The following is a 12,769-nucleotide window of genomic DNA, read 5'->3' as shown; positions in this document are numbered from 1 at the left end:
GAAGTGATAAAAGTTATAATAAACTATCGTAAATATAATAAAATAATCGTCATGACAGGGTTACAATAGAAAAGTAAGACTCTAACAGTGTATCCACTATGAAAGCCAGAGGAAAAAGTATCATCTTACATATCAGTCTAAACATATATGTATGTATGTAATATGTATACAGAGTTCTGTCGAACTACGCGTAGGTTAGGAACGTCGACAGTTCGTGTAGTTGGGAACCATCCCCCGGTTTTACGGAAAATTGAAGTCGGATCATCTGCACTGTCGGGGAGACAACAGTAAAAAAAACTAATTTCTTGTTGTTTCATAGCTATAACACATCTTATTACAAGAAAAATAAACTTAGGATACGATAAAACGAAATTGTTGCAGTAATTAATCTAATTAGCTATCCGTAGGCTCTCCTCTATTTTCAATTCACTCAATCATTCGATTGTGTACGTATATATACATACATATTATTCACGCATACGCATACCGCGAAACTGTAGCTGTGTAGCTCGCAGAGACACGCTTTTCGTTTGATTTTTCTCCCAAGCTGAGCTGTTCGTTGTGTACTTGAATTCGGTGCATCAGCTTTTTGTATGCAGCGGCACTGAATTCACACGAACGAATATACTAAGTACGTAAATTGATTGGAAATCCGCGTATAATCGAAAACACGTTGTTCGATGTATTCCCTACAAGACTATAATCGCGCAGTATAAGCGACGTTTGTCGAGGCACTCGTTCGACAGTCTCGTAAACGCCGACTGAGGACGGTCGTCCTACCCGATTTCTGATCGCTGTACGCTCGCAACTGTTCTGGGAAAAATTCTAGGCCTTAACTCGTGATATTTCTATATTCCCTACAAGACTATAATCGCGCAGTATAAGCGACGTTTGTCGAGGCACTCGTTCGACAGCCTCGTAAACGCCGACTGAGGACGGTCGTCCTACCCGATTTCTGATCGCTGTACGCTCGCAACTGTTCTGGGAAAAATTCTAGGCCTTAACTTCTTAGAACTCGTGATATTTCTAGTGAGCCAAACATAAGAAACGCGAGCCTGGGTCACTGTACGTACACATCGAGCCAAACATAAAGCTAGCTGTCTATTCGCGCACAGAAAACAGTTACTCGCCGCTCCCAACGCCGCTCGGCGGATGCACGCCGATCACGGTAAAAAGACGCGCCCCTTTTAAATTCAAACCATTATACTGTCCTTTTGAGAGTAAAACTATAGCGAGTTGCTCGCGAGTGGACACTACGTCTGAGAGTGACTGTCAGAGCATCGCTCAACTCTGTGAGAGTTACGACTCGAATAAACAGTTGCTTTGAAAACACGAAGCAATTTCGTATTCTTGACAGAACTCTCGTGCGAGTAAAAAAGTCAGGAAAAAAAATTAGTGGAGAAATGAAATTACTCTCTACGAAGAAAAATCAGTGTTGTGGAATACGAAAGATAAAGTATAAAGGAGTGATTTTTATGTATTTTCATCGTAAAATAAAAACGATTGTTTTGGGACTTATTTAGTGTGATTTACCAGTATATTCACTATTTACGCGTGCATTGTATTGTGGATTTAGAATAACACAAAGAAGTAAGGCACAACGAGTTCCTATGTTCCACAAAAATACAAAAGTGCTGCGTTCACAAAGCGTTCATGATCGGCTGTAGCGATTGTAAAATCTTCAATTAATACTTCCATGAAAACACATAGTCTATTTACCGTAATACATATGACTTAAATATGACATTCCCATCATTTCCGAGAAAAATGACAATTACATTTTTCGTTCCTTAGGGTGCGTAGAATCATGCTGTAAAAAAATTTTTCGTTCCGGCCGTATGCCAAAATTGGCCATTTTTTAACATCCTCCTTTGGATTGTCAGTAAATACATACACACGTATGCACCAAATCAGTGGGTTTTCAGAATATGTTATATTATCTTACAGTACTGTCATGTTGCGTAATTTTGGCAACTAGCAAACGTGTTGTTTTGTTTCATAGTGTGGCGGTGCGGTTATGATAGGAGGAAAGGAGAAAAGAGAGATGGAAAGGGTAGGCGGAAGAAGAAAGTTGTGCGTTTCGTCCTGGGCCTCCTACTGGACTCGGCAATAAGGCTACTTAGAAGGCCCATGCCTTAGACGCGAGGGGACTGTTAGACTCAAGTCTGAAATTGTATACAGGGTGTCCCACGCAATTGGAACAGGCTGCACCTCGTAAACGGTTGGAAATAGAAGAAACTGTTATAGATCAAAGTTAAATGGTAGCGAACGGTGCATAATATGCAAATAACTTTGTGCACTTTTGTGCATCGGTGCATCAGAAAAATGCAACAGTCCCTTTTTTTAGAAATGGAAACCTATGTTTTTGACTGCACCGATTGGTGCAGTTTTTTTTTTGCTCTGGTAATGGAACGTAGAAGGTACTGCCACAATGGATTCAAAAGTCTTTTTCGTCAGTACGTCTATAAAGACCGCAAATTTCAAATCGTAATGCATTCTTTGAACAAAACTTCTGTACCTTTGTACTGTTGCTTTCTCCGTAAACTGATAGTATTGCAGACAACTAACAACACATCAAATTAGTGAAACATGGAGAAGTGAAAAGAAATAAAACTCTGTTGAATATATCATTTATTTTGACGATGACAACAATTCATGTAAATTCGTAAGCATCGATTCTCAACAATAGCAGAAGATGAATCTAGTTTTTGGGCATCGTTTGACAGTTATATCGAAAGAAAGAATGAAACATCGTTACAAAATGGTGTAGAATTAGATTTACTTAGGGTATAGAATTGGATAGAATGGTACATAGATCTAGATTTACCTAGAAAAGTAAATCCTCTGATTTATTAGAAGGAAAACGCGAGAAAATATTTAATATTAGCACACGTTTCCGAAAAATATTTTTGCATTATGGCAACTTCCGTACAAGCTGAACGTGTGTTTTTAATAGCCGGCAAGTTAATAAGCAGAAAACGAAATCGACTGAAAGGTAATAATGTAAATACAATATTATTTTTGAACAATACAGATGGATCGAAAGATCCTCCGACCCACTACAAGAGGAATCTACTACAAGTATCAAGGCACAGGAGGGCTGCGGTAACGACATTGGTAAAGCCGCACAGCTGGCCAGCACGACGCACGACTCTGGAGATCGCGAGTTCCGAATCCCATCGCTTTGGGTCTTCCTTTTTCCTCGATTCCTACAATATTCAATAATGTATGAATTCCTAGAGTATTATCATTTATTAATAAACAAATTAAGATTAATTTATGATATTACATGTTATACAAGGTCCTAAATTTCTGTATTCATTCCAGTATTCGTAAAGTAAATACTTAAAAAACCTGATTGTACTCTGTTCATGGTATTGATTACTACTTCATTGCTATAATATTGGTACCAATAGTTTTGTAGAGTATTAATTGTGCATTGATACTTTCGTTACCGATACTTTCGTAGAAGTATCAAACAGGTATCGATACTTTCTTATAATTATTAGTATCGAAGTGCTATCGATCCTTTTTTACATGTACACTACCGTGCATAAGTATTTGGACAGTTGATGAGATCTAATTAAAAGGTTCATATTATATTGCAATATTTCTACCGATAATTAGCAACAATGAATGTCGTTGAGGTGTAGAAGATCTAGGATGTAGTATATGGTAATAAACTTACCAATAAATGAATGAAAATTATTAAATATTGCGTTCGTTAAATATTGTTCTTTTCGCAGAATTCCATCTATTTTTACTAAATTGCCCGCTTTATTTGCACCAAAACATTACATTACCACTGCCATGTTTGACCGTTGGCACAACACATTGGGGTAATAATTTAACCGATTTTAGTTATTGCTTTTTCATTTATACTAATTCCTCTCAAATGTTATTTTCATTGGTTTATTTAAAGTATATTTCCTGCATTTCGAATAATATGAAAGTGTCCAAATACTTATGCACGGTAGTGTACGTCTTTGATACTATTCGATACCAAATCAGAATTTGTACACTGGTATCGATTAGATTTCGACATTAATTTGATAAGACGCTGAATATATTGCTGTGAAATTTTTATCCGTACATCGTTTAAAGATTGCAACAGTTCACTTTTTCCCTAGGTTTTATGTATTTAAGATGATTTCCTAGTTTCTCCTATTTTAACCTAATCATTTTTGGGCCTAGGACGAAACGCATTTCTCTATTAAACTTCCTTTTCTACTTATCCTCTCTGTCCATCATGTTCCTCCTTCCACGAACTAACTGCCATATTTATATCTTCGTAGTTGTCTTTAAATTTAGCATACCGATCACATTGCCTGCAATTCGTATGCAACTAGATCAGAGCCGATCTCGAAGTAGCTCTCTGTGAAGTCGTCAGACAAACTCGAATAACGATCCTATAGTAGGACCATTTGTTTGAACTATTTACTAGTTTGAACTCTGTGAAGTCGTCAGACAAACTCGAATAACGATCCTATAGTAGGACCATTTGTTTGAACTATTTTTTCATGTAACCAACAGTTTACAAGTAATTTAGGTGGCACATTTAGCTGAATCACCCTGTATACACTCTCTCCATGACCATTGATCCGCACTCCATTGACGACTGTCGACGTCATTTACTCTTCACTTTGCTCGTATGCGTCGTTCAAAATGAGAGTAACCTCGCTCTCGGACCGATTCTCCTCCGTTTTGCGCATAGACAGAGAGCATAGCAGAGTGTTCCGTCGCGCAGGTACAGAACGCGTGAGGTTTTCGCTGACCGGGTTTATGACACGCTCGCACGGGAAGGTTATTTTTGAGAACAAAGACGCTTCGTAGCTCCGCGAGAAAATAAGTAATTTCTTACAGAACAATGTCTTTAGAATTTCGACTTTTCCGCGTCCTCAATAACCGAAGACGTGTCATAAACCAGGTATTACTGAAGGGTCAATCCACACGTGCGTATAACGGCACTCTCGGCCGAGGGTTGACCTGGCGGGAATTTCCGACGCGTCACCGAAGGACAGCGAAGATTCCACGCACCCGCAGGTAGGGCCCCACTCCTTCCAAGGAAAAGGGCGCAATGGAAGGGTGGGTGACACTCAAGGGGCACGTTGATTAGTAATTTGTGCGTACGTGAAAAAACCAATCAGCGTGCCTTCTTGCACTTGGCGGGGGAGTCACTGCGGACTCCAGAAGAATTCGGGAATCGAGCGAGAGAGTCAGAAAAGAACACGTCTAGATCTCCAGCCGTTCGAGGAGACACAACACATTCGAAAGATTCTCTCATGTGACCAAGATACTCTCTCCAGCCGTTCAAGTACAATTCGAGTCTTTGAAACAAAGTCGTCAATCGCTCGTGACGCACTCTACGTTTTGCTAACGTTCGAGCAAAGTAGATTTTGAACTAGTTACCCAAGATTAATTTGGCGGGTAACAGTCGCGACCACGAGCTTCCTGTTGAACATCGCAAAAGAACACGACGCGACACAGAGGGTAAGACGGAGAAAAACGTAGGCGGTTAAGTGGGGGGTTTGGAGGTTCTAGTGGTTCTAGCCAGGCACGTCCCATGCACGAAGCGAGGTTACTCTCATTTTGAACAGAGTATAGCAGTGCTCACAAGAAACGGAGAGCGTTCTTGCTCGTAAAACGTCTATCTAACCGGCTCTGGACTGGATAATCACCAACACAATTCCTTACTAATTGCTGAAGGAAAATTTCAATTCATCTACGCCCGTGTGATTGCTGCGACATTTTATAGTTACCCTCTGCTTGAATACGCTTCCGCGTAACATGTGCATACCTAATTATGTAAGTAATAAAATGTACCTACATTTTACGAAACATTCATTTCATCCATTATGTTTAAAACATTTTCGTCTATTTTCATATACATTTTGACAATAGAACTTCTTGACATTTTTAGGAGATGTTAATAAAAACTAAAGTAGATGTTAAACTTAAAGCTTAAATATTAATGCTTTAATACTAACTAATAATTGTTCTTTATCTATATTAAATTTTAGCTATAACAAGCTTACTACTTGCATAGAATTATATTAAAACATACTAAATTTAGAGTCGTTTGAAGTAAGTATCCCATTTTTTGGTATGTCTAAGTGTTTTAAAATTTTAAAATACTTTTAATATGCATTCTAATCCCACAGAAAAACATAAACGCGTAAATAAGTACAACTACTCTTTCAATCATCGGGTGTATTTCATTATATTGCGTCCATTCCCTGAATATTTACCCAAAAACTGTTCAACAGACGTAAGAAGGCATGTTAAAAGGTATAAACGAATTATTTCACAGAAGAAATACCATATCTCCGGAGATTTTTGATATCATTTACTCAAAATCTGTCCAAAATTCCCCGAGTACACCAAAACGTCATCGTCTCTAAAATCGAATCAGAACCAGTAACACGTTTCGATCCAGTTGCATTCTGAGATTTAACGCTACGTGACAATATTGTCAATTCTTGAAAGAAACCGAAGAAATGGCTCCCTCTTTCCCAAATTCGCGACACGAACACCAACAAAGGTGGCAGAGAACCAGTTTTTGCATAATTTTACGGAAACGTACGAAGCGAGTTCGTCGACATTCCGCGCGTCGGACAAAATTTAATTTAACAAAGCAAGTCAAAAGAGGGTAGAAAAACGACGAACAGAAGAGCACAGAATAGCGGCGGTCACAACAATAACTTAGGAAAACCCTGGCTTGCCTTCCGCAACCGCAACTATTCGTTGCTTGTTGCTTTTAATATTAACTCACCCCTTGCGCCATACAACTCTTCTCTTCGTAGAATCGTTCTTTATCACGACAGAAAGGCACGACTTTATTCTGACCCGTAATAAGTGGCTTCTTCCGAGCATGTCATTTTTTCTTTTCTGCTATTCTTCTGCTCTGTTTTGTTTGCTCCTTTTTGTATGTTTGTACTTTAGTTTCACTTCTTTCAAATGGTCTCATTGGATGGTAGTTGAGTACGATACATGAGAAAATTTAATTTTTACAACAGCTGAACACTGAAATGATGTATCTGTTACGCGGCACATACCTGCACTACCCCAAGGGAAAAGAGCCCTCCATAAACCGGGTTAGGATTTCTAAATTTTGCATCGTTCGAATATTTCTCCAAATCCTGACCCGTCGGTAGAGACAATAACTTTATGAAGCCATTGATTCTCCATCGCATTCCTTATAAGTCCCTGTTTTTTCACCGATGACCGAGGTTTAGAATTTTACTTTGTTTCTTTCATGTATTGTTCACCTCAGAGTGCTTCATAAGTTTATTACCTGTACCGTTCCGGGTTTCGAGGCAAGCGGATTTTCGCGACGGCACCCAGGGAGCACGTGTTCTACCTGAGAGTGACTGTTCACTTGGGAGTGGCTATTTTGTTTCTCCTTCCGCATTTTTTCTAACCTATCAGTTAAAATATCAACCACCACCCTCGCTACCTCCGACTAATGACATTAACCAATCCGCATGTCTCAAAACCCTAAGACACGCCTTATCCGAGGTAAGGTGAAGGAAAACCGACGGACATAGAATCAGTATAAAAACAAACTCCTCACTACACGGAAAAAAGAAAACGCGAGTTCACACAGACTTCCTAGACACTTACATTGATAAAGATTCCTAGTTTAAGATAGCTTAGATTTTCACTCTTGTTTGTAAATAATAATTGATTGTTACAAAAATCCAACCCCATTCTCAGTCAATCATCCCTTATCTGCGTAAAAGTTCGTAAGGGAATCACGCTGGTTTAATACGTCGCGAACCGCGTGAAGAGTATCGTGAAACGGAAATTTGTTAATCGTCTTAAAAGATACTGAAGTTAAATATGAAAAAATGTTAAAAATGAAACGAAATTTTTAAAAAATTCAATATTGTATATCAAGTTGTCTCAAAAAAATTTTAATTATAACGAAGTCTTGAAAAGTGTAATACAATATACAGTGTTCAGCGTAACTGTTCCGTCGCGCAGTTACGGAACGCGTGGGGTCTTCGCTGACCGGGTTTATGGCACGCTCGCACTAGAAGGTTATTTTTGAGAACAAAGACGCTTCGTAGCTCCGCGAAAAAATAAGTAATTTCTTACAGAACAATGCCTTTAGAATTTCGTCTTTTCCGCGCCCTCGATAACCGAAGACGTGTTACAAACCAGGTATTACTGAAGGGTCAATCCACACGCGCGTATAACGGCACTCTCGGCCGAGGGTTGAAATCCCCAGGTCACGTTCGTATCTCTTACCTATGCAGAAATATTGAGGGCGAAATGGTGGTATGTGAGCCAATTTTACTCGATCTTTCAATACTTTAACATTCAACATAGGAGACCAAAATTTTACAGAAGTTAGTTTTCCATGCCTACCAATAAATGTACCAAATTGAAATAAGTCGGTGACCTAGTGGAAAAAGTATGCGGTTTGACGTGGAATGGCTGATACGCCACGTCGATCACCGATTACCATCGTGTAACGAACCTGATGGTATGTGTAACAAGAAATTATAATGCTCGTACCAATGTGAAAGATTATGACCTTAAATTCAATTTTTACTTATTATAATTTTAGACATGAATATGTGAATATTACATGGAAATATACTGCTTGAAGAATGTGCAAAAAAGAAACAGGTACCATTGTAATTCGAAATTGCCGGCAGAAAGTGCAATTTTCTCGTAATCGGTTTATCGGTTGTGCCACACACATTTTAAATTATGAGAAACTTCAAACTTTATGAGATCTTTCAAACTTTAACAGTAAATATATCTTTCACGAATTCTTAATCATTCGTACTTGAAACAGTATACGTATATCGGCACATATCAGCAGTTCCAATGTTGAAATTTATGCAATTCCAGCTACCGGAAGCCGTTAGTCCCTGAATTTCCGATACTCTATTCGCGACGAATCTTGTCCATTTTGTTGGGGGGCTCCCGAGCCATGCTAAAACTATCGTCGAGTCTGACCAATAGTGTTCTTCGGCGAAGTCCATTTGAAATATGCACTTGACCCTGGCTGCCAATTGCGAAGCCAGAAGAGCGCCACACAGTTCTAATCGCGGTAGGGTCGTTGACTTCAGCGGTGCTACCCGCGACTTTGCGCACAACAATCGGACTGTCGCATCCCCTGTCGCGTCTACCGTACGCAGGTATACGCACCCTCCGTAGGCCCTTTCCGAGGCATCCGAAAAAGCATGGAGCTCAACGTAATCCATATTATCACTAATTACGCGGCGGGGTATAATTATTGAGGTAATACTTTGCAATTGTTCACGGAAAGTGGACCACTGTGTGTGGAGATCTTGCGGCAAAGTTTCGTCCCAGTTCACCCTTAATTGCCATAGATTTTGCATGAACAATTTTGCCCGTGTGACTACCGGTCCTATCAATCCAAGAGGGTCGAAAATTTGCGCGATCTCAGAGAGAATACTGCGCTTCGTGATGCGCTTTAGATGGTGGTCGCGAATTGAGTAGTGCAGTTCATCTGCATCGGCTATCCACAACAGTCCGAGGGTTTTCGTATCCTGATCGGCTTCTTTGATTTCAACCGCCCCTTGCACGCTATTTAATGACTCTAACGCGTTGCTATTGTTGCTTGCCCATTTTATTAATGAAAATCCTGCCTGCTCTAATATTCGGGTCAAGTCGCGTCGTAATTCTATTGCTTCCGAAATAGTTTCACAGCCGGTAAGTAGATCGTCAACGTAGAAGTCGTTGACGATAGTACGACTTGCTGTTGGAAACGATTGAGCGTGATCGAGGCCGATTTGTCTAAGTACACGCGTCGCTAAGAATGGAGCTGATGCAGTGCCGTAAGTGACGGTATTCAATTCGAAGGTATGGATGGAGTCGTTAGTATTGGCGCGCCACAAAATTCGTTGAAACCGGCGATTTTCTGGGTGCACTAACACTTGTCTGTACATTTTTGCGATGTCCGCAGAAAGTACGAGGCGGTGTTTGCGAAACCGGATGAGAATTTCAAAAAGATCACTTTGTACAGTGGGCCCTACGAGTTGTGTGTCATTCAAGGAGACTCCAGATGAACTCTTCGCCGAACCGTCGAAGACGACTCGAATTTTTGTGGTACTGCTTGATTGTTTGAAAACCGCGTGGTGCGGTAAGTAATAACTTGGTTCTGCATTTACTGATTCATGATCTGTCAGTCGCGTCATGTGTCCCAGTGCTTCGTATTCAGTCATGAAGTCAGTGTACTGTCTTTGAAGTTCGTGGTCCTTTAAAAATCTACGTTCCACACCCAGCAGCCGATTTTTAGCCTGAGTGCGTGACTGTCCAAGTTCGTCTAGTTTGTTGTTAAACGGAATGCTAACTGTGTATCGTCCAGTTTCGTCCCGTGTTGTCGTGTGGTCAAAATGTACCTCGCTGGGGTCGGTTGAGCTATTTGAATTTGATGTGAATGAGGGTTGAATTTCTTCAATTTCCCAGAATTGAGAAATTGTTTTGTTCAAGTCTGCGTTCGTTACTGTGTGGCAGGTACTGTTGGTTTGCTTGTGAGTGGTAATGGACCAGTTGAAGCTGCCGCCCAGCACCCAACCCAAGCGTGTCTTTTGCCACACTAAATCGCTTGACTCTACTTTGTGTTGCCCAATACAAAGTAACTTCCAAAATAGACCGGCTCCGATTAACAAATCGATTCTAGATTGTCGATCGAAGTGCGGATCGGCGGGCGTAACACTGGCTGGTATGGCCACCTTCGTGAGATTTGTTGGTAAATTAGGCATATCCTCCGTGATGTTGTCTATTACAAGACACGAGAGGTCTGCGCGAAAATTATTACACATTGAACTGATCGCGACGCTAGTCCTGGACCGTATGCAATTTCCCGACATACCGAGGCCACCTACAGTGGTTTTTATGGCGGAGCGATTGAGATCTAATCGTTTGCACAATTCGTCCGTTATAAAATTGGCTTGTGAACCTACATCTAGTAACGCACGACATTTATGTTTTTGACCGTTTTTTCCCTTGATGTACACGACTGCTGTGGATAGCACTGTGTACTCGAATGCGGCGCTGGCTGAATTTGACACGCACGATGGTGTAGAAGTAGCTGAGGATTCTGCCGAAGTGGCCGTTTCGCTCGTTTTATCCTGGTGTAGAAGAGTGTGGTGCCTTTTCCCACATTTTCTACACGTTCCTCTCGTGCACCCGCTGACGCCGTGCCCTTGATTGAGGCAATTAAAGCAAGATCGAAGGCGTTTAACTGTCTCCTGTCTTTCGGGAGTTGACATTTCCTTCAACTGTGTGCAATATTGTAGCAGGTGCTCACCTTTACATAGTACGCATTGATTGCGCGTACTCGAAACGTGAACGGCTACGGAATTTGACCTGCCCGGGGCCCTATTGACGCGAACCTTTTTCACCTCGTTAACTACCTGCGCGGTTGTCTGGGGATTAGTGGTTGCTCGCTCGAGCCGTTTCGCTTGTCTTTCGAGGAAATTGACGAAATCGTTAAATTTCGGCCTGCGCGAGGCGTTTGTCGCGAATGTATCCCAATCATTGAATGTTTTTGCATCTAATTTTTTCGCTAATAAAATTATGATAAATGTGTCCCAAGATTCTATCGGTTCACCCAACGCACCTAATGCTACCAATTGATTGTTGGCCTTGTCTATGAATTCTCGCAATGAGACGCTAGTTTGATGTGTGATGGTCGGGATTTCTATAAGTGCGTTTACATGATGGTGGATCAGTGAATCTGGATCCTCAAACCGTCTCTTTAGGTTGGCCCACGCAAGTTTATAATTTGCTTCAGAAACACCCAACGATTCTACCGTGCGCGCAGCGACGCCCTTTAACGCTGAGTTTAGGTAATGAAAGCGTTGGATATCTGTCAATGAACAATTATTGTGGACCATTGTCAAAAATGTGTCTCGAAATCGTACCCAATGGTCATATCTTCCGTCAAAGGTGGGTAGTACGATTGTGGGTAATCTAGGAGTGTTTTGCGAATCTATAACGCTAGAAACTGTGCTTGGAGATGTTACTGAACCTCGTAAATGCAAAATATGTTTTTCCGCTCTGGTTATCAATGGGAAAAACGCCCCCTCAAAGTCGTCGCGCTCATCGAATTGTGATGCTTCAGCATCCGAACCCGTTACTATTGCCTCGATTTGACATTGTACCTTGTCGAATTTTTCATGCAAATCTGCGTATGAATTTGTCTTCTTTTCTAACGCATCTACATCCATACTGTCTGACGATGTTTCCATAAAGCGCTTAAAACGAGTTAGTCGTGACTTCATGGCTCCGCGTTCCGCGACAAGTGCTTTTAGTTGACCTTCCATTGTTATACGATATTGCAAGTAGAAGATTGAAAAAACTTACGAACAGGAGATGATGGAGAAGTTGGAGTGGCGACGTTGATTCGCCCAGTCCTCGTGGTCCTGACCCCAGTGGTTTGCTCCGATACCGCTTGCTATCTCGTCCGCTCTTCTAGGTGAGGTGCACAGAAACCTTCCTGGATGTCTATATCAGTGACCGGCAGCTGCTCTGGAGATCCAAGGATGACCCACGTTGTCCAGTCGTCTTAATGATGAGCTTCCAACTGACTGCTTTCAGTTAGAACACTTGATTTTATCGCTGCACCACAGCCAATTGTGGACTATACTTTCAGATTCCAAACTGGTTGTGCGTGGTGGCCGGATGCTCTTCGATTTCGTGACTGTATTTTTTGCTGGTATCCGGCTCGAAGGACCAAATGTTAATGCTCGTGGTTGTGGCGATAAACTTTCGAGCTTTGTGG

The 12,769-nt window shown here is 41.1% G+C and overlaps 1 protein-coding gene across 1 annotated transcript; it reads right to left on the bottom strand.

Annotated features, from left to right (window-relative positions):
• Positions 1 to 8,786: 8,786 nt before the first annotated feature.
• On the bottom strand, positions 8,787 to 12,311 carry LOC108575898. The gene has a single exon (XM_017938830.1). It carries the CDS (start codon positions 12,309 to 12,311, stop codon positions 8,787 to 8,789), a length of 3,525 nt encoding a protein of 1,174 aa, XP_017794319.1.
• Positions 12,312 to 12,769: the final 458 nt, after the last annotated feature.

The sequence above is a fragment of the Habropoda laboriosa genome, unplaced genomic scaffold (assembly GCF_001263275.1).
Source record: "Habropoda laboriosa isolate 0110345459 unplaced genomic scaffold, ASM126327v1 scaffold302, whole genome shotgun sequence".
In the NCBI taxonomy this organism is placed as follows: Eukaryota; Metazoa; Arthropoda; class Insecta; order Hymenoptera; family Apidae; genus Habropoda; species Habropoda laboriosa.
This window is presented reverse-complemented; position numbering and strand designations above follow the sequence as displayed.

What these genes read in the sequence shown, in the direction of transcription:
- LOC108575898 (XM_017938830.1), bottom strand. Translation starts at nt 12,311, where the DNA reads ATGGAAGGTCAACTAAAAGCACTTGTCGCGGAACGCGGAGCCATGAAG.